The sequence below is a fragment of the Malurus melanocephalus genome, unplaced genomic scaffold, assembly GCF_030028575.1.
Source record: "Malurus melanocephalus ecotype Western Australia unplaced genomic scaffold, MMel_1.1 scaffold_2, whole genome shotgun sequence".
In the NCBI taxonomy this organism is placed as follows: domain Eukaryota; kingdom Metazoa; phylum Chordata; class Aves; order Passeriformes; family Maluridae; genus Malurus; species Malurus melanocephalus.
In genome coordinates this window covers 8,532,211-8,558,533 of record NW_026623234.1, presented here as the reverse complement: position 1 = coordinate 8,558,533, position 26,323 = coordinate 8,532,211, and the positions used below count along the sequence as shown (strand labels likewise).

The 26,323-nt window shown below is 42.7% G+C and overlaps 1 protein-coding gene across 1 annotated transcript in view; it reads left to right on the top strand.

The window, feature by feature from the left end:
* RAD51B (RAD51 paralog B) overlaps positions 1-26,323 on the top strand; it is a 355,670-nt gene that overhangs the window by 271,043 nt on the left and 58,304 nt on the right. Inside the window, exon 11 of the mRNA XM_057367333.1 lies at positions 22,159-22,242. Coding sequence (XP_057223316.1) covers positions 22,159-22,242 — 84 coding nt within the window. The remainder of the gene's footprint in view (positions 1-22,158; positions 22,243-26,323) is intronic.

Genomic DNA, 26,323 nt, shown 5'->3' with positions numbered 1-26,323 from the left:
AAAAAAAAAAAAAAAAAAAAAAAAAGAGAGAAGAAAAGTGGCTCCCAAGCAGCTCGGTCTCCGATTTCAGAGTTCAGTCAGAGTTTAGGGCTTGCATGTGTGTGCATGTGCATGTTGGGGGTAGGTATGTGATTGTTTTTGATTTCTCGCCATGCGTTTTCAAGCTGGGCTATAGCTCTTCCCCTCCTCCCATCCTGCTGCAAGCCTCCTTTCCCTTTCAAGGCCTTCTGATACAATGAGCTTATTTTCCCATGCTCCCTGTGAAAGCCGGGGTATGTGCGTGAAAGCTGCAGCCTCAGAGGACTCTTTTAAATACAGAAATTGAACGTTGCTGAAGTTACAGACAGGGTTTCTGCTATTTTTACAAATGACCCATGTCTTGCTCCCCTTCTCAGAAGTATCAGCATTCTTAGGTATCTTACCATCTGTCTTTCTCAACTGTTTTTTTAAGTGAATTTCATGTTGGTATGACAGCATTGAAGACTGATGTTTACTGCTTGCCCCACATTCTCCTTATTGCTGTGGCTTGAGTGCCTCAATCCTGAGACGAAGTCCTTTCATATGGGCAAAAAAGGATATTTCCATGGTCTAAAACTGCCAAAGAGGCATCATATAACAAGATCTAATTCAAAATAATCCAATACTAATTCAAAATAGTCCAATAATCCAGGACTAATATAGCCCTGTCATGAAAAAGCGACATTTCAGTGTTACTGAGCTGTCTTGGGCCTGTGATTGGGCARGGGAACCTGCAGAAACAGAGCCTCACTGCAGGGCCCACTTTGACATTTCACCCATCCCCTGCTGCAGTATATCATGTTGGATGTAAAGTCTCCCTTTAATGCCAGTGTTTCTTTTTCATGAATGCTTCTGGGGWGGTAAAAAGTTACCGTGAATTTGAAACAGAATTTAAAATTACTGTGAAGAGTGAATACACATCCCATATGGTGGCCCCATATAGTTCAAATTTGACTGTTAATAATCCTGGTTGAGGTCTGCAGAAGTCAGTGGCACTTGGCCTAGTGAAAACAAGAGCCTGTGGGAGGGTTGTCAGATTGTTTTGTTTTGTTTTGTTTTGTTTTGTTTTGTTTTGTTTTGTTTTGTTTTGTTTTGTTTTGTTTTGTTTGCTGGAGCAGCTTTGTTTTGCCTGGACTCTTTCTCATTGATGCCAGTATGAATTGATAATCACTAAGAAATTACTCGGGCACGCGGATGTTGTGGGGCTGTTGCAGTGACCTCTTTCTCCATATTTCAGATGGCAGAGGCCTATATGTTCTTTCTTTTTAATTTTCTTCTTTTTTCTACCATCAACCCTGTTTTAGTCAGTACAATGTGGATAACSACATATTAAACCAAGGTCTTAATTGTATGTGGTCATTAAAAATCTCAAGGCATTCCCTCCAGAAGTTAATCTTTCCATTATCAGTTAGGGGAATTCAATTCTGCTTCCATAAATTCTCCTGCTGTTTCAATTAAATAGGGATGACAAATTTCTAAATGCTTGGGAATATAGCCAGCTGCTGTGTTCAGACTGTGGGATGACTATTCAGGTAACRCTGCATTATTTGAAGTAAGAATTTTGGCCCTGCAGGACATGTTACAGGACATATTAGGGAGYGTGGTAAGGCCATAGCAACCATGTGCCCTCCTTCCTCTCCTTTGTCAGGCCAAGCAAAAGCAGAGATGGTACCATGTTTTTGGCACCTGCCTCCAGGCATTCCGAGTCTGTACAGACATGCCTGCAAGGTATTGTTGGCCTTTGGAAATGGAAGCTTATTTGTCATGTTTTTCCTAAGCTGTTGTGTAGTGCTGTCCATGTGGCTACCTGCTGTCCCCAGCTCCATTTCAGCTGAGGGTATGGGCATTCTCTTGTGTAGCTTGRTCCTCTCTACTTTGATAATTTCTGGAATAAAAAGGGATGTACAGAATGCAAATAGGGGCATATCTGGAAAAAAAAAACAAAACAACAAAAACGTTATGTGGTGTTCTATACTCTGAAATCAAACCTCTGCACATGCCTTTCCCACATGGTTTTGCTCCCATCAGAGTGATGTCCCAAAGCCTTGCATGCACAGTCACTCCTTATACTGCATGTCTTAGCAAGCAACCAAAGTGCAGCAAAAATACTTTGCTTTGTGATGTTAACAGAGTTACATAATGAATGTAAAAGATGGCCACCTTTCATTCACACGTGACTGCATTTTTTGCTTTTACACTGAATTTTGACCAGTCAGGTCTTACCAACATGTTGATCATTAGGGAACCTGTTTGATGGTCACTGACCACTATATGCATGCTATATCTTGTATTCACATATGCAAGAATTCCTAAAGAAAGTGCCAAGAGAAAGGAGCGAGACTATGTGATTTATCTGCATTACTTGGGGGTGATCAAGTTAGGATAAATCTGGTGTAACATTTCATCCTCTAGGCTTCAAGGTGTTTGATTTGTTTAAAGAGTAGCTGACACATTTCAAATGCGTGGCTGAAAGCACTCCTGATAGCAAACTTTCCTTCAYAGAAGACCTGCTTGTGTGCACACTGGAGTCAGTGGACTTTCTAGGCAGTAAGATACGGTGTATAACAGATTTGGGGCTAAGTACTAGCAGACGTGCACAAGCAGAGCAGTATTTGCTGATAAAGAGATAGCAAAACATTTAATTTTTCCCTAAAGAAATGCTATGTCACTGAAATTGGCTTTGGATTTCTGGTTCCATGACTGCCACTACYATCCCTACTGATTGTTTGGAGAAGGTCCTCTGCAGATTCACATACACTCAATTGATCATGAATGAAGCTAAGAGCAGTTATTAATCTTACTGCCTGGTTGCACTCTAAACCGCCTTCTAATCCTGCCTCTGTTCTCTTAGACAAAGAATGCAGTGAGATGAAGGCAGGATAAATGCCAGCATGGAGCTGCCCTTTTTAGTAGTTGTCGTGGCAGGGTTTTATACATCAGCAACAGTGAGTGGTTCTCAGTGTACTGGGAGAGAAGGGAGTGAAGATGAATTAAAAGGGTCAGATGTACTCCTGAAGGGATGGCAGAGTCCCATCCTGACTCKTGGTCTCTGGTGAATTTTTCAGTTCCTTGTATTTAATGACTGACCTAACAAGACATTACAGCCCTACTGCCCTTTGGAGATCCATGAAGAGCTCAACACAAGCTAAGAAAGGRTGCATTGTGTCTTTGATCCAATGGGCAGTATTTCACAGGCTGGCAGATTTAATAAAATCTCGGAGGAACCTCAGCTCGTTTTTTAAGAGGCTTAACATTGAGTTAAAAGTTCCCTTTACTCCTGCATTGTTGGAGACCATTCCCTTCTTGTGTGCTGCCAGAGGACCTGCAGGGAATTGGGGCTTCATGAGACCAGATTGGATGTAGGCAGCTGGTTGAGACTGGTTAGAAATCKGCAGGAGGAATAGCAGGATGCAAGAAGCTTTCTAAACCTTTTTGTTTCTCAGTCTTTGAAGTCATCCAGTGCCCCACATGCAGTGTGACAACTTTGCTCCACACCTGAAAGGAAAACCAAGCTAATGATGAGGCCTTTTGATCAGTCATTTTGAGCTGCATGACATGAAAAGCTGTGTCATACCACTACTTCTAGCAATGTTATTTGTCCCACCATCAGCAYTAAGTTATCCAACTGACTTCACAACTAGAAATATGGAAAGTTCACTGTCCCAAAGTCTTCCCCTGATAGAATGTCTGTAGATACAGCCAGAAAGCAAGTATGAAGGTGGAGAATATCTTACCAAGACTGATAAATGGATCCTTGGAGTTTCAGATAGTGCCATAGTTTCTTGTTCAAACCTGCTAATCTAAAGAAAAAAAGCAAAAGGTGGGGAAGAAGAGCAGGGAGCCAGGCAGGCTGGAAGAGATTCCTTGAGCCACAAGCTTTCTTTGTTGCTTAGTGCTGAGAATTTGGGAACTTTTGCACCAGGAAGCAAATCTCACTGTGCCATTTTGAAGTGCAGGTCTACAGCAGATCAAAATCTGAAAACTGATGAATACTGAGAACGGCAAAGTTTGKTTTTGAACATCTTAACACTTTAAACACTATTCCTGTCACTTCTGTTATTGTTATGGAGGCGCTGGTTGTGAGAGCTGCATGGGTAATTTCACAGTAAGGGTTCTGGTGTAAGCCATATGTTGATCCTTCAGTCTAAATTTATATAGAACAACTACTGCTAGGAAAATGATAGTGACTAGTTTAAGGGGGCGAAAGGATTTTGCTTGGATTTTCAAAAGTGTAGGGTAAATAGTTCCAAAGTACCAAGTACTCAAATACTACCCTTTTTTGAGGAATGAAGTATAGATTGCACGGTATTTCACTCACCACCAACCCTAATCTAGAACCGTTTGCAAGCTCAGAAATTCACTGCTAGGTTATTCCCCACTCCCATGGGCATGGCAGGCTGCTGGAGTTKTGCATTTGCAGCAAAAATGGAGCCCCAACCCAAGGACCAGTAGTTAAAATTTTTATTGTCATTGTTTGAAGTTTGGCCTTCTTGGTCGAGAAAGTTTCACATTCTTTAAGAAGCTTTAACATGAGCAATTAGTCAGAATTAAATCATTAGATATGGGAAAGAGAATGTTTCAAACCCTGCTTTGTAAGAACTTTTGCCAGCGTATACATCTCCTGTAATACAGCAGCTGAGGCCCCCCAGTTATTGATCCTTGTAAGATCCAGCCGAACAGTGCTCCCTTCCTCTTGGCAGACACAGATCCTGCAGAGATGAACAAAATACAGTCTCCACAGATATTTTTAAGAGAACTCCTTTCTTGAGAGAAGACAGCAAAGGGGAATAAATGCTTTCAGGAAGAAGAAACTGCTGTTTGGAACTGATATGTCTAGGGGCACTGTTGAATATCAAGAGAAAACGAAGTTAAATGAACTATCGCAAAGGAAGAGGCAATCATGTAAAAGGCAAAGATGATTTGTGAGATTTTGCAATAGCCTCCCAAGGGGAGCAAGGCTTTTTGCTTGAGACATTTAAAATTAGCCTGGAAAGAGCAATGGAAATTCAGTGTACAGGCACCCCATGGGACAGAGTGGATAAGCCACTGGATCTCCCTTTGCATGTTCCCTTACTCTTTTGTAACTCTTCCTGAATACCTCCATTCCAAATAATAATTTGTTTTCCCCAGACGCCCATCCTGGTTCTCTGTTCCTCCCCTTTTCCCCTTTAAGAAAGGAGCTGTGTTTGATTCATGGTGTCAGCTATCTTCCAAGCTCTGATCCAGTCCCAGGGGTGGGAGCTCATGGGGCTGATGAGGGTAGGAGTGATCAACTGCAGACTTTCCTGTTGCTGAGCTTGCTGCAGGCCTGACCGTTTTTAAGACCTCAACAGATGTTTCTGCTTAGAAACTATTGGCATCTTTATGGACTGTTTTTTCCATTCTTCCCTCCCGGCCCATGTCCAAGTAGCAATGAATTATGTAAGACTACATTTGAGCTTTTTCTTTATTATTATTTCTCTAGATGCATCTCTAAAAAGTACATCTACGGTTCTYTCTTTACCTAGTTTTAGATGTGTCAGCTTTCTCTTTGGCCAAAACACGCACCTATCCTTGAAACACTTATGTGCCTTCTCATCATCTTTCAGACACAGATGCCAACAAACACTACAATCCCAACTTGCRGCTTCAGCTTCAAGATGTCTCTCGCTGTTCATACTGTGGTTTTAATCAATATGCCTTTTACTTAAAAGTTAACCCCTTACTATGGAGCTGCCTGTATTTGTCTCTTACTGCTGGTACTTAGTAAACAGTAATTAATAATAAGTAATGGAAGGAGATTTAGAAACTGCTGCTGGAAGTCAAAATTACTCCAACAAGCATCATCCCCACCTGGTTTAGTGGTTTAGCGGTTTAGCTGTCAATTATTAGAAATGAACACATTTTAGACAGTCTTGAGTAGAATAAAAGCACTGAGCTAGTTTATTTGCACTGTTGATAAGCACTTGTAATTCTGCAAAATTCACGGTGTAATGTGTGCTGGGAACCTGATGCATTCTGGGTAGACTTAACCCTTTTACATTGTACAGCAAAACTTCAAAGCTCAAAACTGGCTAGATTAAGTTTCTTAAAAAGTAAGATGTAAGTAATATGTGCAAGACCACATGCAGATAGATTAACTGAGAGGACAGAGAAACTTTCAAATTGGAAAATCTGGCAGACTACTACTTAATTTCAGATGTACTGTAGTAGCTGAAATAAATTGTTGCCTTCTTTGGGAACACACTACTGGAAGGAGACAGAGTAGTTTAGCCAGTGTGCCACAGCCAAATGTGGGATTTTCATGCAAGCCTATGTTTACTTATTACAGCAAAGGGTTGCTGTAAATCCTCTTGATGCGCTTAGCAACTGAGKTCCCACTGGAAGAAAAGCACATCTTTTCCAGTGTAATACTCTCATTGTTCACCACCTCAAATTCTTTCTGTGACTGTGCTGCTCTGACAAGGAGCAATGCTGTTGCAAGTGGTCCTCTTGACATTTTATGCTTTCAGCAATTTAGTGCTGCTGATATAAAGTTACTGAGTAGATTATTTCCTTTTATTTACAATACRTATACTTCTCTAGTAACAGCCAAGCAAGTACATATTGTCCTACCTGGGTGCCTCTGCACTGGTTTTGCAGGASTGTGAGAGCTAGAAAAGGACTCAGTCCTTTCTTGGTACCTTGTCTGAGACTGCCCAGCAAGAGAGGCAGTGGTACTGGCAGATGCAGTGTGGCTTTGGCTCACTGAGACCAGCAGGACCAGTTATCGGCTGCAGGAGTACAGTCCAAAGAGAGCAGAGTGTGGTACTGTCAGTGCAGGCGCTGGATGTGCCTCAGCTGGCCTGTGGGACCGGGGCTCACAAGAGCCCTCACTGAAATACCCTGCATTTTTCTCTTGAAAGCAGAGTGCTGAGTCTCACATGGTGAGAACTGAAACATATACRGTAGGAAAATATGAGTTAAAGTTTAATTGTCCTACCTTTTTCTGACTTTCAGTAGAAAACCATACAATAAGGATTGTGAGGTCAACTAGKGCAGCATCTTTTGTCAGAAGTTGCACTTGTGTGAGAATTGCATTCAACAGGCATTATGGTAAACAATGATTTTTTTTAAGGCTTTTAAATATTTATTTACTGGAATATTGCTGATGGGAGCAGATATTTCCCCAGATTTGAACAGGGAGTGCCATTGCAATTGTCAACATTTTGTTGACTAATGTAAAGACACAAGCTCYGTGCCCTAATGTTCAGAGAGCTTGACATTGCACAAACATCTTTGTTGTACATCCTCACTTCTTCCTTGTTTTGCTGTTACTGTCAAGACCTAGTGCTCTACTGGTGAAGAGTCACCACAAACTGGAGAGACAAGATCTAAACTCAAGAATTCTTGTGTTTGCTCCTTTAGACCATGCTGTTTTCCTTAGGAGAGTTTAATTCACTTCAGGATCCAGGTRAGCTGTGAGCCAAGCTTTGAGCCATTATCCACTAACAAAAATCTGCCGTCATAGCAAATGGAGCATGTAAGCTGCCTTGCCAAGGAACTTGATGCTCTCTTTTCTCAGAGGTCTCTGTGCTCAAGGTCTCTCCAGATCTCTCCCTGTTAAATATGAAATCTCATAGCTCCCCAGAGCCCATGACTGACCCCCTGGCTAATGGCTTCTTGCCAGTCCTATTTTGTATGTTATATTGTTGGCTGACACTGCATTTTTACAGTTCAGTTTTGTTTCTCATGGTTTTAGAAGTGGCCATTTTAATTTCAATAAATACATCTCTTTGCCCAGTACACAGTATTCTCCTGGCAGCTTGGTGCTCACAGACTATAGGGAGCTGTAAACAACACTGTTTATACTTTCTGCTGATACCAGAACATTAGCATATAAATAGGGGAGAGATTTAAACTGGCTAAAACAACTCCAGCCTGGCCTATTGGGAAGGGCGGACAATCTGCTTTTCAYTCTCCTTGCCAAGGATGTCAACTTTTCTGTGGGACTATTGCAAGAATGAAGGGCTTAAAGAGATGGGAAGCTTTTATCTGACAAAAGAAAGGTYGATGAGCCTTAGAAATGCAGAAATACAATGAATACAGTCTGCCTGTTGGGATTTCCTTGCCCTATTGGTGTTAGTGTGGGTATGTGGAGGGAGGGGAATTAAAATCACCAGAGAGCTGTTGGATAAGGGCTTCCTTTATARCTTGCAGCAAAGTGTTAAAAATATAATGATTACACCTGCAATGAGCATATTGCATTAGAARAAGTTGTTTCATTTACCTAAAGAAACATATCATATGATCTTTACATTTTTTAGCTTCAGAGTATTTTAGAAACATGATACAGCAAAATACTAAATCAAATAACCTCCTATCTCTTATCTACCTATTGAGTTATTAAAATTCCAGTGAGAAATAGACAAAAATGCTGCAGTTACCATCCGATTGCTTGAATTCTTTTTCATGCAGTTGAAGTTTGATTTTATTTTTTGTCATAGAATATGTAAAGGAGGGTTAACGGGAACGTAGATACAAGGGAGAAAAGAGATTTTCAGTTAACGGTCCATTGGAAACCAGAGACCAAGACAAGGAAAAAGAACAGCCAGAGATGGTATTTCCAGGTGAGGAAGAGTTACTGCGGGATTGTAAGAAAGCTGTCACATGAAGAGTGGGGGTGAAACTGTGAAACAGAACYCTGTTGGGATTTGTTGTGGGCTTTGCAGATGTGTCTCAGCTGCCTGTAGACCTTTGGAGATACTTCCATTTCAGGGCTGGAGAACGTCATGTGGAGCAGCCACTTGCCCCGTTTTCCTTCTCTCTGCCAAATGAGGGAATGTTTGTGACCTTGATGTTCCTTTTCAGAAGCAGTGAAATTTTGTGTCAAAACAAGAAATTCCCATGGTTGTTATGTACCACAACCTTTCCACTACATCTAATAAAAAAGGTGGTTTCAAAGTTATGTTCCCAAAACCAGCAGAAACGCTGTGATTTGCACCGCRTTTGCTCCACAGAAGTTGCTGCAGGAATGTCCTGCATAGCCACCATATGGCAGTGAGTGGGGCACATGAAAAAGAGGAGATGGAACCTGGACTGCCTTTTGCTCTAGGCCTCTTCTAGAGTTCTTCATCTGCTGTATCTGCATTTGGTCTTCCCAAAGCCTTGACTCATGGGCCAAAGTGAAGTTCAGGTCCTGGAATAACTGGCAGTGGTGGTGAAACACAAGTCAAAAGGCATTTTTCAAATCAAACTGCAGTGTTCACACAAGCTCATGCCTATGCAGTCAGGAGGTGATGCAAGCAGGAGACAAAGCTGTTCTTTGCCTGGTGTGCAGGTTGTCAGTGATAAACCACTGCCTTGGTGGAGTAGGCATGATAATTGCACACTGTTGGGGTGGCTTCATGAGAAAAGGAGATGTTTCTGTGCTGGGGGACAGTGGGTGTCCCAGAAGGGGAGAGGCATTAGGAGTTAGGGCTGCAGAAAACTCTCGCATTTCAGAAAAGGCCTTGATCACAAAGCTACCATATTCTCCCACAGGATTAGTTGCCCTTAGATTAACCTCATTAACAGTAATTATAAAGTCTGGCACATTTCTTTGTCATTATCTCCCTCGTATCATGTCGCAGGATTACTTCCTCTTGTTTCTATCTTTTTATCTGTTGGATTAGAGACCAGAGTTTTTYACTATATTGTCTCTCAAGCTTTTTTCCTCCAATGTGAACTGGCCAGTTTTAGCACAGTGATCACRTTGCAGTGATCAGAGTTCAGTATCTTACTTTTGTCAGGCAAACGTGAGATGAAAAAGACAGCTAGTTGTTGTTCAGATAGTAACCTTGATGCCAGTAGGAGTAAAACCGCTTTTTCTTGAGGTTGGGATTCCAGTCCCGTGGATTTTATCAATCGTTAGTGAGTGTTGGCCTGGAAAAATGCTCTCCATCTTTTGGAATTTCTGGGTCTCTGTTAGGAAGGAGATGGCTAAAGCACTACTGTCCTGGTGACTTGAGGGAAAGATTAATACAGTACCAAGAGTCTTGTGTTYAAGGCAGGGCAGTCAACCAAATACTTAGCAGAGGAGAGGAGCTAGAAAGTGCATATACACTAAGTTAATTTRTTTAAAGAACATTCGTTGTGCCCAAATGGCAGAGGAAGGTTCAAACCTGGCAAATGTGGAAGCTGTGCTGARATGCTCTTTGCTAGTGTGAATCTCTAGCACTGAAATCAGAGTGAAAGTGAAACAGGAATTGTGGCATTGGGACTGAGTGAGCTGCTTGACCATGCAGTCCCCATGCTGGATTTAAAGTATCACAGTGGACATTCTGTTTTCTTGTGCCCAAATGTCAAGAAGCAGAGGGAGACCAGAGCAACTGTAGTCATTAAAAGCCCAAGATGGAGAGATGATATCTRAAGCTGGAATATCAAATATTCACTCCTGCTCCCTAAACTCAGTTTATGTTATGTGTGACGAGATAACCAGAAGTTTCCCCTTCCTCAGTTTGTCACTTGAAAACAAGGCAGATCCCATTTGTTCTCCCCCCACCAGAAAGAAAAGAAAAAAAGAAAAACTGAACATTGATAAGGCCTGTTGTATATACTCCTCTCACCAGAGGGCAATGAAGTCAAGTCTGTTAGTATAGGCCTGTCCGGCATTACATAAGCAATGCCCCCCTGTGTGCTGAAACCCAAGGAACACCACCTGACTAGGCAGCAGTATTTGAATAGAAAGGTGGCACTGGGTCAGGGTGACTCCAGCACAACAGGTGGYACACAGATAAGCAGGCTGCCCCAATTGTCCACAAAACAGCATGGGATAACACTGGGAGGACTTGGCAACAGTCACGGCAGGAGTAACTGGCATTCACACCTACTTTGTGGCAGATAAGCTTACCTGAAGCTCAGTAAATCTGCTTCCAAAGCAGCTTTAATCGCCTGCATTAAAAAGCCAGATGCATTGCAAAAACAATGGGGTTTGGAGACAAGATGTTTCCATTCCAAGCAATTGAATTCAACCTGAAGCACAGTTCAAGTGCAGAAAAGCTGTGATGGACAGAAGGCCTGCAGGAAGCCAAATGGGAAGAGAGTAGAGTGTGAGCTGCTACTTGTCTTTGGAGGATTTTAAAGAGGGCTGATGTGAACCGATCAAATCAAAAGTGAATGGGAGAGGTTAACGAATGCAAAGAACTGCATTTGTAATGTCTTCATTTTTCTATTACCTTTCCTTATTCTCTCTAGAACACTGCTATTGCATCTCACAGCAATAAGCAGCTCAGCCAAGGACTGTCATTTTGTATTCCAGTCTGACCCAGTATTTTGCAGGGTGCCAAACAACCACAGTGTGAATGCCTCAACCCTCCCCCCAGCCCCAACACACAGAGGAGAATCTATGCAAAGCCTTACAAAGCCTTTCAAATGTCCTGCAAGTGGGACAAAGATAGGAGGAAATGAGATCTCTTCTCAGATTTCAAGAGTCCATTTAAATTTTATACTATGTGGGTGAACTGGGGTTCTCACCAGCAAGCTTTGGGAAATGAAACTTTTGCTTTTGTGTACCAGCTTGACTTTGATTCAGGAGCCCCATCACAGCTACTATTTAACATTTGACTCTGAGTCTGTTGGAGGAGAATGTGTTTGGAGGGCGTTTTGAGGCAMAGTGACATTTTGTGAAGCCTTGTGGCCTTGCAGTTGAATCTGAGCCTGTTCAAACAGGTGATCCTATTTCTGATCAGAGTGGGCTGAGGGCAGGACAGATAAGGAGGACCAGCTCCCACTCCCTCCTGGAGCAACTGAGTGGCGTGTTGCCTTACAGCTCTTGCTCATACTTGTGCTGCGRGGAAGGATTTTAGCCTCTGGACCTATTGATCCATCACATGCATGAACACAAAAAGTGTATTAGCTCCAAAAGCACTGACCTGGGAAGATGGCGGCTTGGCCAGGCCAAGCTGGGGTGCACCCGCTGTGCCTTCCCTCCTTGCCACTTGATAAATACCCCGCTCCTTCCCCCACCCTCCTGCCCATTTTCCACAGCAGAGAGCAGACACAAGGGGACCCTTTCATCTTGGCACATCCCCTTGCTGATTAATGTGATGCAATGTTCCCACAACACCACCACTATGCCGGCCATGTAATTAGGCGGGAGATAATGAATGCTTCAGAGACTATTCAGGCAGCAGTGCCCGCCTCCCCRCCGAACAAGCTCCTTTCTCAGCAGTGAAGCCAAGTGGAAGGAGCGGCAGCAGAAATGCCATTGGTGCCGCGCTTAATTGTGCAGGAATCGGGGGCTCTCGCAGCAGAAAATAGAGTGAGGGCCAGTGTGGGAGAGATGGGCAAGTGGATCTACTCTGATATCTTGGGGCCAAACTTTTTTTGGTGTCTTTTCATGTGTTTGACCTTATGGCAAGAGAAGCCTTAAATGTGCACATCTCTGGTTTTGTGTGTGTGCGCCKTTTTTGTTTCAAGTCATTAGGGAAAGACATCATTTAATAAGCATAGGAGTCTGTCTTCTCGGTAACCCAGAGGCAAAGATGCTGGTGCTGCTTAGTGGCCTTTGAAATGTGGGAAACACACTGAGGACACAATAGGCTTATTCTCTTTTAGGGGGCTTTACAGTTAAGCTGCCATTGTCTAGCTAACATTAGCAAGAAAGATATTCCCCTTTCTCCCCGACCTCTATGTGGACTCTGAGAAAACAACCAATTGGTTTAAAATTCACTATCCAAATGCCTTCAGATCACGTGAGAATTAAGCCAGCAAGGAGCTGAAAGTCTGTCTCAGCAGCTGGAAACCAATGAGTCTACTGTCAAAGGTGTTAGCAGAAATTCAGCCGTCTGTTCAAATTGCTTTCCACAATTTTTTATTATTTTATTTGCTGATGCAATATCTTCCTAGACCTCATACCTGACCATACTACCTACTAAATGTAGGCAGTGCAATGTGCTGTAAGCGACTGGTAAAACTCATCATAAACTGACTTAAGTATTTGTAAAAATAAAAGAGTAACTGAAGTTTTGTGCTTGAGACAAATATGTAGAAAACAGCTGTTGTAATAGTGATGAATCAGGGAAGCTCAGTTTCTCTGAGGATTAGGTTAATTTCTGAGCAAAAGGTCACTGGAGGGTGGAGTACATCAGAAAGAGCAATTTACAAGTTATAAAATAGAACAATTCATATGCACACTCACATTTAAGCCTGCTTCACTCCAACAAGCTCTAAAGCCATAATGTGTCCTTTTGTAAATAAGTACGTTCCCAGGCAGACCCACTGATCACCCCACTGAATTAAGTGACAGACTCTTTTGTGCATCCTTTCTTGAATGACAGATGGATGCAAGTTATATTATTCTATTGCTTAAACCTATTTTCTAATCAATTTTATATATAATGTGTTCCATGTCACTGCTGCRCATTTTGGCTCTGCGTCAGAAATTTCTTAGGCTTTCCTAGTATCTACAGCGTCAAGAAAAAWTATCTCACTGAGAATCTTCTCATGCAAAGTAATAGTAGAGTTGTRACCAAAAAAGAAAAATCTGGCAGGGAAAGCAGCTCTTACAAAAGAAAATCAGTTCCACTGACATCTTCACAGAGCTGCCCAGTGGTATGCATAGTCATGTGCCTCCATGTCATACAAACACACTGCACTCGTTTGTGCCATGCCGTTGTGTCCTGAAGCAGATGCACGTAGTCTCACTGTAACCCCCGGATCATGTGTCATTTATTTCTCCTCCCTCTGTCACATGCACAAACAGGGCCTACAGACTGTATGTGTGAAATGGAGAAGGGAAACAGATGACACGTGATGTGAGCATTACAATGCTTCTAACAGCGATGGTCAGCATTTTATTGGTGTCAGGGACTCAAAGGTTAAGAGGCAAAAGAACAACTGAGGAGCCCTGTTGTTCCTGCCCAAAAAACTCTGGGAAAATACTCTGTAATGAAAAGAGATTCAAATGTTTTCCATCTGTCTACACTATTTGCTGGCATGGAATAATGCTCTAGCACGAACATAGGTTAGTATTTTTCTCAGCATGATGTCCTCCAGASGAACATAAAGACAGTGTCAGCATTGACTCTGATTTGTAACCTGTGCCTATATTGATGAGTGCCATTCCTGTAAACCAGCCAGGCTGAGGTAAAGGTATTTGATTACCTTGCTGACGGCTTGAAGCAACATCCTGTAGCAGTGAACATGTCCAACAGGTTTCAGTAGGAATGAAAACAAGCACAAGTCATGCAGGATCTATGAGACCAGCTTACTCTCGTRAAGTAGGCTATCTCCTTGTGATATCTTTCTTCCCTTTGCCTAAGTTAACACAGCAAATTGCATCAAACTCCAGCATGCACTGCACATCTGGGAGTGAATTTTCCAGGACAAAAGCCATTCAGTCACCAAGAGTTCAGTGACATGACCTTTCTCAGACCAACCCACAAAGAGATGGCACTTCTAGATTTATGTGATTTTGACAACATCTGGAGTTCAGTTGTCTCCGGTAAAACAGATGTTTTACTTCTACTGATCACAAATTTCTCCCCGTGTTCACCATTCTGATTTCTGTTTCAAGCAGTGTTCAGCCAAGTAATGAACATAAATTTGCTTGGAAACTGTTCCAAAGAATCTGCTATGTGAACTTCAGAATGTTTTGCTGCTTTACTTGCTCTTGACAAGCTCTGAAACCCATCYGGATCTCTAGTTGGGATGGAATCTCTTTGGCATTTTTTCTATCAGCTCAAGTAATGTGAGGACCATCCCAGTGAGCCCTGACAGTGTTGTAGGAAGAAACAAGATAGAGTCTGTCTGTGTTTCCCTTGCTGTTACTCTAACAAGGAAAGAGTAATGCAGCCATCTACACTCCCAAACTGAGCTAAACCTGGACCTATGGTCTCCTATGGCTGTGGCAAAATACATCAAAGGATAAATTAGGTAAGAATAATGACACTAAATAGCATGAAGGTCATGGAGCCTTTGCTGGACTCCTGCTGTGGCTTGTGTAGGCTCCTAAGTTCCTGCAGACAGAATACAGTGTGTTAAAAAGTCAACAGCGTAACAGTTCATATTCACTTTTCATTTGCTTTGCATTTTGCTCTCTTTTACTAAGAGTAGAAGGCTAAAAGAAGCTCTCTTCTGGCACAGCATAAGAGGTTGACCAATCATTTCTGACGTGTTTTAGAGTTGAGGAACATCAAAACTGGCACAAGAAATCAAGCCAGGAGGAAGCATGACTAAAGTATTTCTCCAGTGAACCTCAGCAGCTAGGAGAGTATTTCCACACAGCTCTAAGCAGGTGTGGGAGCAGATGCCATTTGCACCAGGAAGAGTGCCSTGGCTGTAAGATGACCGTTTTGCTGGGAAATAGAAGAGAAAAAGGGRAGCAGCAAGAGGCCTGGCACGGTACTGAGCTCAGTCCTGACTCTGCACCCTAGCTCTGGCATCAGTACAGTCCTCTGGCTCTGTGCTCTCTGTCCTCCCATGCCCATGCCCAGCCACATGTGAAACTCCTACTGACTCACAGCTGTGGCCTTAACAGTCTTGGTTTTGCCTGTGTTTAGTTTCCATGCAGCACTGCATGGTCATATATAAAATCCTCTCTTAAGTGCTGCAGTTTCTCTCTGTTCCAGCTTTGCATGACAACCCATTGCCCAGATGACAAATGTATTTCTACTGCTACTAAGTACTYCCTACTACTACTTCTTCCTCCTACTAAGGTCTTCCCAGTATAAAACTTCCCTGTCTTAAAAACAAATTGGACCAGGAAGAGGGCTGTTAGAAAAAACAATGGCTTTAGATAAGCAACCTCATAACCAGCTGTAGGGGAGGGCACRTATTAGGGGTGAAAGCAAACTTATAGCCAGCTTCTGCACTTGCCAGCCACAGCAGGCAGCTGTTTCACCAGAGCTGAGAGTTCAGAAAYAGGGGGACACTAAAGAGTTAAAAAGATTTTCAAGGAAAGCCGGCTGATGAGGGGAAAAGAGGAGGAGCAATCCTCTTGTGCACAGTTTCCAGAGCCTCCAGAGATCAGTAAGCCCCAGGATGCTTTTCTTTTAGATGTTTTAATTTAGGTGGTTGGAATCTAAATAGATAATGATTTACCCTAAAATGGATGTATGGTGACAGGATATAACTTGTCATAGCAATCAGAACTGCAACAAATGAATGAATTTCAACCCTCAGATGCAGTCTAAAATTCAGCCTGAGAGCAAGGGAATCTTACAGTCATATTCAGAGACAAGCAGTTATTTGCTGTGAGTCATTAAAAAATTTGGGATCTGACAAGGTATTGAAATAGCTCARATATGCACCTATACATGTCACACTTACTCATATCTTACCAGTTCCTGGTAGCCAGCCTTTCTCTGGTTTAATTTCATCTCATTACCCAAAGATATACCCCTTGTGCATTTATATTGTTAATGAAATGCTAGCTTTATTGGAATATCAGCTCTGTAGGGGTTGCCAGGACATATAAAATGAACAGCCATAAACTATGTTTCTTATTACTGCAGTGCAATGCCAGGTCTAATTCTGCTTCCAAAAAGTAGGAAAAGGAGAACAGAACTTAACATGTCCCTGACCTGTCCAGAGGGACAAAACAGAGAGCTTTTATTTTATTTGTTTCTACAGTGACTCAGTCTGTAGTAACTGGGTTAAAGTCCACTTAGAAACGAATAGAACAAAAGGCCTCCTGTTAGTGCTGGACATTTTCCCTCTTCAGATATCACCAGAAGGATTTAAAAAAAAAAAAAAAAAAAAAAAAAAGAAAAAGAAAAAAAAAGCCTTCTAACAGAATGCAGGAAACCACAAGCTTATGGGAATGTAGCAGCACTTTGGAAAGGAAAACATTGCCTCAGACTTTCATCTGCAGGGCTTGCACTTTTTTTCCCATTTTTTCCTTACCTTCTTTTCATCTCCTTACAGCTAGAAGCATTTGCCAGGTCAACACACAGCCTGGAGAAAAGGCTGGTGGGGAGAGCAGTTAAGTTGCAGGGGGTCATTGCCAGATCCCAGACACAGAGGAAAAAAATTGGCTTGTGCAGATCACTGTAGTCTGCAAGGGGACTCCAGCACAGAGGGAGAGCTTTTGTGCAGCTGGACCTTGCCATAGCTACTTKCCAGACTGAGGGTCTTAGCAGGGTCAGAACTCTGGGTTCTAYAAGGCATACTACAGTGGGGTGGGGAAAGGGCTTTTTAGTAATTTTTACTTGGTATGTCTAGTTTTTTTGGGGTTTTTTTTGAGTGTAGCTTAATGACATCTAAGTAACAAATTATATAATATTCTCTAAGAATATAAAAAATAGCTGAAATRCTTTCTGTATTCCATTCTAAGTATTGCAATGGCATGCCTATATTTTATTTTCATTCTAAAGAAAGCATTTTCCAGCAAGCATTCACTGAATTTCATTAATTTTCACTTCATCTTCTTCCTAAGGAATGTGAACTGGCAGTAACAGRGAAAGCATGTTGAAATTTTATTTTGCATATAAGAATAATCACTTTATTGAATCTTCCAAAACTTCACAATCCCCGCAGCTCCCAAATCTGAGGAAAATTGCAGCTGTCTAAAATGAAATGGGAAATTGAAATAAAATGTTATTTCTTGCCTATAGCTTTAGCTTTTACTATGATACTGTTTTGTACCAAAGACCATGTTAATTTTTGTTAGGCAAGCTTTATGTTGACCTAGATCAGAGAAACAGCTTGGTAAAACGGGTAGTGTTGGGTGTAAGGGAAGAATGGTAATGCAGAGCTAGAGTTGTACCACATAAGCCAACTGTTATTTTAATTTCAGCTGCTGCAGAGCCATAATCTCAAGTGGTAAGCTTTTGAGTGACTTGACCAAGACTGAATTGCACATAAGTAGTTACTTTATTTAGTTACCTGACTGATTCCATACTGAGTTAGAGCAGTTTGTGTTTTGTGTTCATAGTTAACAGATAAACATAGTTGACCTTGCTATGCTTATTTCACTGAGAACTGATGATACCATGCAGAAAATTCAGTCTTTAAAACAAATTTCCATCGTCAATACTATATGGTTCAGTTCCTTGTAGTAGTTGGTAATGTGTTATAAACAGTGTCTCCTCTCTAGGTCATCTGCATTGGTTTCCATATCAGGTAGTTAAAAGAATCAAAAATCAAATTACTAGTTTTCACTCATGGGAAGTGAGTTATTCCAGATCCTAGTTGACAAATTATCTTCTGAAAAGCATCCAAATTTGGCTTCTTAATCAACATTTTCATCAAAAGAGTAAAGTTAAAATACTCTGTTTTCTTATACAAGCTCTCCTGCCTTAGCCTTTTCTAGGGTAAAGAATTTGAGCTATCCCAGCCTTTCTTATATGCCAGCCCCTAACCATTTTAAGGTCYCCTCACTGGACTTCTCTTCAGCTTGCAAATGTCTTTCCTGCAGTGTATGCAGTAGGCTGGACACAGTATTTCAGTCTTTGTTGAGTAACACATGGTTRAAGGCTATTTTGCCCTTAGTGTATCACAGCTGGTCACAGTTGAAAGTATGTTTTAAAACCTTGTCCAGAAGTAGAAAATTAAGCCTGACTAGCCAGGATGTTTTAAAAGACAGTTGGGACTACTTACACTGAAAAATTCCAACATCTTGCAACATATGCTAACTAACACACTATTTAGCACTTAGATAAGAAGCATGACTCTTCCTACCTGGGTAGTTTTAAGTTCAAATCTTAGGAGTTATTATAATTTAAATATAACTGTTCAATTTAGTGTCATCTCAGTAGAGAGRTGTTCTAACACAAAAGCATATTCTATTGTGTATGTGCTGGTTTGGAGCATGTTTGGTAGCTAGTGCAGTTCATTACATGATGCACTTTGATTTCATGCAGCTGGAAATGTAAACATGCTGCAGGTTCATAAGGGAGAAGGCTCGCAGAGCTCTGGCTAACAGGGGTTAACTGCAGCACATCAGTCTCTGCAGTGTCACCATAAAGCCATTGCATTGCCGCATGCAGGAAGGAACATTCATTGCTTTTTAAGGTCCAAATCATCATTGATAACCAGCACTATCAATACCAGTGTTCACAGGGAACAGAGAATGGGGAAATTCTCTGAAATTTGTTTAAGGTTCAGAACTTTTAACTCCACCTTCCTGAGACGAAAGAGAAGCATTTTTTCCTCYGCTCCATCTGGTACAGCTCTCTGGAAGACTTCAGCTTGGGCCACGCCCTCCTCAGCCCCTGAACTTTGCAGTTTTGCAGCTGCCAGAATCACTAACTGCCCAGTTTTATGTAACTCCAAGTATCTGCAGTGGAGCTGGAGAATACACACATGGAGGAAGTTGTGTGGCTTTTAAGCTATGCCCAGAAGTTTGTCTTTTTCTATTTTTTTTTTTTTTTTTTTTTTTTATGGAGTGGGGGAGAGAAGTCTTCAGTTACTGTTGTGCAAGTGTCTTTTTTATTTACTGTAATTTGGCAGACACATCTCTGCAAGGCTTCAGAGCTAAGAAAGTGGAAAACTTTGACGTTCCTTTGACTTGAGCTGGTTGAGATGCATCTTCTTTGTAATTGTAGAGAAATATATTGTTGCAGCTGCCTGGTGCTAGCAGTGAACTATGCTTCATTTTACAGTGCCAATTCCTCCTCTCTCCACTTCCATCCAGCAGCTGCAGTACTTACCTTTGTCACACTGAGATTTGCTTTAGCTGAAACTGTGTCAGGTATCCCCAGAAAAATGACAAACTAAAATTAACCTATAATTCTAATATGAGCCTGAAGGCATTTGCTTGGTGGGAAAGAATCCACCTTCTATGGACACACACACACGCAGGGTAATATTAGAGGGCTATTTGAAATTCCAGACCTCAAAATTTCRTTAATCAATGAGTGAATCAGTTAGCATCTAGTCATGCTCTTTTGCTGTGTGACCTAATCCTTAGCTTGAGTTTATCATTACCTGATTTTATGTCATTTCTAGGACCTGATGCAGTGGTCACCAAAGATATCAGCAAAACTCCTGTGATTCTTAGGGGCTGCAGCATCAGGTCTCTGAGCCAGTMCTTCCCTTCCATTTATTAACAGCATTTTGTAAGTGAAATCTGTCAATAATAATAAGTGCCTAACTGTGGAGGTTACAATGCCCTTCAAGGTTAAAAAAAACTACAGCTCCAGAAATGCTTGAGGTTCTCAAGTTCCCTTTTTCCCTGCTCCTTTATTTCAGCCACCTGTCTACAGGCTGAAAGTTAGTTGCTGGTGAGCCTGAGATAGGGATGGTGCAGCCAGTAGGACCGGCAGCTAAAAATCTCGTGTATCTCTGGTATATAAAGACACGCTATCCCCTCCCTGAGGCCTACCTCAGTTAGAACATAAAGTGCAAGTACATATAAGTTAAAAATAATGAAACTTCTCCAGTCTCCAGGAGCTACTGAATTTGACTTCTGTGAACAGATATTTCGATGTAAATATTCTCCCAAACCTAACTTTAAACAATCCGGCTCTCTCTGTCTCTGCTAGATGTGTTTTNTTTTTTTTTTTTTTTTGTGGGAGAGGGAAGAACAGGAATGCAGTAGGGGTATACACAGGACTTTTCAAAATAGAACGGAAATTCTGTCTGCTGTGAGCTTTGCTTTTGAAATCCCCTTTTTTTTTTTTTCTTTTTTGAAGGGGCCTGAAACACATTTCAGGAGGAGGGGCTTGCTGCTATATTTGATAAGTGTAAAAACATCCATAATAATTTTTAGAGGTTTTCAGTTCTTTGTGTTGCCTGTTGCTCAGAAAGCCAAATCCAACTTGTAAAAGCTGCAGTCAAAGTCTGAGTAGCAAAAAGGGACCAGCGATTTTCCCCCACTCCAACTAACAGCTTCCCAGATAAATATGCTGTGCCTGAGTTTCTGCAGCCAAGTAAAGCAAACAGCCATGCAGCTTTCGTGGCACTTGAACCTTTTTACTCCRGTACCACAGAAAAAATGGCAAACACTCAGAGAAGTCAGGCGGGGCAGGGACGCCGCGTTTCCAGGATCTGTAACCCCCTTTTCCCTCATTGCCTTTCGGATTGTTTGCAAAGCCCAAGTCAGTTTCTTTGTTTGCCATTTCAAACTAAGTATGTTGTGGTGGTTTGTGTGTGCGTATGTGAAAGGCAGCAAACTGCAAAAATGAGGCTTCAACACTGTAATCACAAAACAGCAAACAGCCTATCAAGCCAGGGACAACCCTGCAATAAACTAGCGTATCCAGACCTTTAATCACCAGTGACCTAGCAATAACAAATCAGTGCATGCCTATGGGTGTGGGAGAGAGATGAGCAGAAGTGAAAGAGATACATTCCCAGAAGGGCAGAGAAAAATAACAGAAAAATTGAGGTGTGGAGGAGGTAAACAGGAGTACTTTGATTGTGKTTTTTTTGCATGTACATTCTAAACAGTTGAAGTGAAAGCTTTCTTCCTGTTTCCTGCAACATGCAGGATTTTCATGCATTTTCCAAGTGTTGAAATAGGARCAAAAATCAGCATCAGTTCCTCTTGAAACACAATTAAAGCTGCATGAAAACAGCAAACTGTTAATAATCACAATATCAAGTCMGAGTTGTTATCTGCAGGCCAGTTTTGGCAGTGGTGAGAAGCCAGAGGTAGGATGACATAGGGGGATGAAACTAAATCAGTAGCAAAATGGAAGTTTACAGAAGTAAGTTGTCAGTAAGGTTAGTTTTAAAGGGATGTAGTTAAACAGAAAGATCAGACTGTGAATAGCAGAGATATGTTAATGAATTGCAGTCTTTCCAGTAAMAAAATCAAGTAAAATTGTAGATGTGGAGGTATGATTCTCTTGCCATATAACTGAAATATAATCTCACCGCTTGCAAGACAACATTCTTGGATGTAAATAAAATGGAGCTTTGGTTAGGACTGCTCTGTGTCTCCCAGGGACAAGGAGTGGCTGAAATAGCAAGAGAAGAGTGGACATGATTACCAATGGAGTGATTCCTGACTCTGTGTGTCCTCTGTCCAGGGGAGAGACAGACAAATGTGTCAGTGCAAACAGAGCTGCTGCTTTACAGTCCTTAGTGAAGTTTTTTTTTTTCTGTGATCTCTTTGGGACCATGTTGATGCACAGCCTGCATGCTGGAGGCTGAATTGGTTTGCGAGTGTACTTAGTATTTAAAGACATTAATAATTTAGGGCTGTCTGCCACAGCTTCATTTGATGTGACTGGGGGCTTCTGACCTCTCCAGGCTCTAATTCCCAAAAAGCAAGATACTGGAGAGCACAAGGACAAGGCACAGAGTGCTCAGCTGTGGAACACCCTGCTTTTCCAGGTATGACCATGGGCTCCTGGGAGAGGGACTGAGATTAGTGTTTGACAAGGATAGGAGTTACTTAACTGAAGTCCACTTTTTTATCAAATGTCTTCATCATGTTGCTATTGTGGAGCCCGAGTGGTTAGGGGTCAGAACAGTGTTGTTACTGCAGCRGTTCTGCTTGCTTCCCATATCTTCTCATGGCTTTTAAGGAGGTTGATGAGTTGTTGGGTCTCTGCCATGTGAACAGAGGCYGCATGTAAACAGAGTGCTGTCTGATGCGTCCTTAGCCAGCGCCAGGCTCAGAGAGCAATAGAACAGAGGAGGCTCTAATGGAGGTAACAACAATGCTGACGTTTACAGCAAAGGTTGGGGACAAGAGAGCAGCCCATCTTTGGGGAAGGGCATATTCCCCATCTTTTGGGGAAGGCCATTTGTCAAGTTCAAATTGGGGAAAGGAGTAAATGGCTGTATTTGTTTTCTCCTTTTCTTCCAGGGCTGACTTGGGAGTCTTAGTGAGTGAAGTCACTATATACTGAACCTCACACATTCCAGACAGATCAAAGCTATCCTGGGACATTGGTTGTGTGGAAATGGGAAGCGGTTCCCTGTGTGTTGTCATGTTAAAGGATTGTTTCTCTTGATTCAAATTTGGGTAGTACACTGGCTTAGAACTGCTTCCCTCTCTACCCTGACCAGGCCAGCTGGCCCATGGCTCTGGAGCTTGGCTGATATGTTTTGGGCTGGGTACATAYCAGCAGTGTCCACCCTCTCTTGAAATTCTTAGTTTACTTGAACTGCTGTTGAAAGAGTAGAGTTATTTGTGCAGAGGATGAGGAGAACTGAAAGAGGAGGTCAAGAAGTGCAGCTTTGAGCACACATCCTGGGTTCCTCCACGGATGGTGGCTGGAATGACAGAAATGACAAGAGCAGTRGGTCTGTCTTGTGCTGACAAGAGGCAGAGGGCCAGAGTCTCTCCCTGAAGTTGCATAGGAGAGATGAGCCCAGGATCTCTCTTACTCCCCAGTGTGGGATGGCTGGCTGAGAGGTGTGTCCTGGTGAGGCACATCATTATCCTCTATTTCCGAGGCCAAAGCTGCCCAATGTCCCCTGTGACCTCGAACAGATGCAGGCACAGTGGAGGGTGCTTTGTGCACCTAAAGGCTCCTGGTTGTCACTTCTGCCAAGTGGAGGAAGCCCAAACTGGCTTTGCTTTATGGTGTCAGGACGCAGCTCAGAGGATGTACATGTACACGAATTGACACAGTGAACAGTCCCAGCATGGGAGCAAAAGGTAAAATGCAGTGACCTCTTTCAACAAAAAGTACTCATCCATCATGCAGAAAAGTTATTAAAAAGCATGGCAATGAAATACACTCCAGCAAGTATCTTCAAATCCTAAGTCACCCGTGCCCAAAACCAGCAGTGCCTGTGCCCATTTGGAAGAAAAGGTAGTGCTTCGTGKTTTTTTCTTTCAGTCTGTGCAGCCTCTGTGTCCTGTATAGCTAAACTTGCTTCTTTGGGCTTCTTATGAGAGGCAAAGAGTTAATTTCAGGAAGAGGCAGAATTTCTCTATCTTTGGATGATAAAAATTATAAGGAAAAATCCCAGTGTGCTAGACAGTATTTGGAATGAAGTTGTTGTGTCCTAGCTTTGCATTCTGGAAATTAGCACTCTGGCAACCAGGACTTGTAGTATCTATAGTGGAAAGCTGATATTCCAAATCTGCAGGTAGAACATTATTGTGAAATTTAGCAGTTGCCCTCAGAAAAGTGTTTTTCATTTGATTTCTTTTTTTCATTCCTGTCTCCTTATTTTTATTTGGTTTCTGTTTCTCTTTTTGCTAAAGATGAAGCAACAGATTCAGAGCTTTAACTTTTGGGAGTGTCAGACATATTCAGATTTCTAACTGGATTTAAGCAGCAAAATAATGGGTTAAATCAAAACACACACAAAATCRAGCATTCCTGTTTTCTAAGAAAGTTTGGTTCCAGATTCAAACATATTGAAATTAAATTCTTGGTTCTGCTACTAGCCAGAAACCATGGTGAGATAAATGAAATCAGATGGGCAAAAAAGGAGACAGAAAAATTCTCAATGTAACCTTGGCTGCCCTGTCAGGGAAGGAAAGAGGGGCATATTTCTGTCTGCTCCACTTTGCAACTGGCTAGGTACACTAACTTATTTTGTTTTCTTCTGAATGAGTTGACTTTGCAGGAAACAGACTACTGGCATGATCTGGTAGGAGAAGCCTGTGTCATTGTCTGCCTGGCCTCTCTTACTGGGCAGATCCAACATGGCTTTCAGCAAAAATGCTGCCTGTCTCTGTTCTCTTGTGCTGTTATTAGCAGTGAAGGGCCTGTGTAGGAGCTGTTAGGAAAGCCTCGAGTCTCACTGTGACCAAAGTCTCACAAGATTGTGAAAAGTAGATTGTATGACAGGGTGATGACGAGGCCAAAGAACGGGCCTGATGGAAGGAAKAGGTGGCAGGGGAGAGGCAGAATGGATCTACTATGTGCTTATTCCACACAACTCATGTAATGACAAAATTGCTTGAGGGAAAATTAAATTCCAGTTATTTGTGTTTCAGTGAAAAGGGAAGAATAAATCTGGTGGCAGAGAGGAGAAAGTACCATGCGTTGGACTGGAGTTGAAAGCAATATGTAGATGATTCCTGTCTGAGGCTTTGGTTTGTGTGTGGGGTGGTACAAACCGCTCTGACCCCTCCAGTTCCCCCAGCACCTTCTCAGGATCACAGCAAGCCCCAAGGAATGCTGGAAGTGTACCTTCAGCCTGAGTGGACAAACATGGTGGTCTTTATCCCCATTAGAGGAGCAGCAAGACTTCAGACCTGAAGTCACACAGCGAGTCTGGTTGTGTCTTGTGACTATTGTACAGGTCTGTGACTCCAGCAACAGCAAAAGATTCACTCTGACTTGTGGCCATGTGAAAGAGGAGTTAAGCCAAGGAGGTTCATAGCATAGCAGTGCACAAAGCTGAGGACTTTGATGGCTTGGTGCAAATTTGTGTTTGCGGCATTGCATTGTTTCTTTCATCTGTATTGGGAATGTGCACCCAGGCTTTGCAGTGAGCAGTGCCTTGACGGGGTTCTCTCCTCCCTTGCRCTGCATCAGCCAGCACCTCCTTCTTTCTGTGGGCGCACATTCTCATTGAATGAGAAGCCACAAGTGCGCTGAGGCTGCTCTGGTGCAAACAGAACACAGTTTCACCAGGGGGGATGAAGAGCGGAGCCCCTTCCTCCCCCTGCTCCCGCTCCCAGGACAGACGCCGTCAGCTGTCTGTTCCTGCAGGTTACCAGGAGCCTTGTCCCTGMGTCTCCCAAAGCGCATCTTAAGTTTCTGGCAGCAGGGCTTGGAGGATCCAGAAACAGACCTTCTGCCTGCTTCAGCAGCTCCATGTCATGCCTGCCTAGTGCTGACCTTCCCTGCCCTCCGGCCTCTGCCCTTGCCTCATGACCTGTGGGATTATTCCTGCTGTGCCTTCTCCAGGAGAAGGCCCCTCAGCTGCTGCTGTAGTGTCGAGAGTGACTGTGAGAGAGAAACGAAGAAAATCCGCCTCTGATGACTTGTTTTTGTGGTGGGCAGTAATCAATACCYCAGGCATGCTGCAGAAGTGCCATTGGAAAAATACATTATCCCTCTGTGCACTGACCTCCCCCAGGCCCACTGTCTTCCCCACACAGCATGCTCAGCTGCCCTTTTTTCCAGCCTTGAAAGCCCTTGAGGTACCAAATTCTGCCCATCTTGCCCTATTTTCTAGTTTTGGTTGGAAGAACAAGACAGGAGTTGGGATTTTAGCTGGCATTTATCCTTGCCCAGTCCTCATTTCTTGAAGGGCTGGCTGCCAGTAGCGGGATGAGTCGCTTCCTTGGTTACTGCACCACAGGCCACGGGTGCTGGAAGGGGGAAGCAGGGGGGATTTTTTGTTTGTTTGTTTGTTTTTCCCTGAACCGTGAAGCTCTGGGCAGTGCTGAAGGCAGGATACAAGACCTGACGGACGGGATCTGGTTTTAGCCCATTCTCCCTCCCCTCTCCCGGGGAAGTGGGGCTGTGGCCCCAGCAGTCTTTCAGGCCCTGCC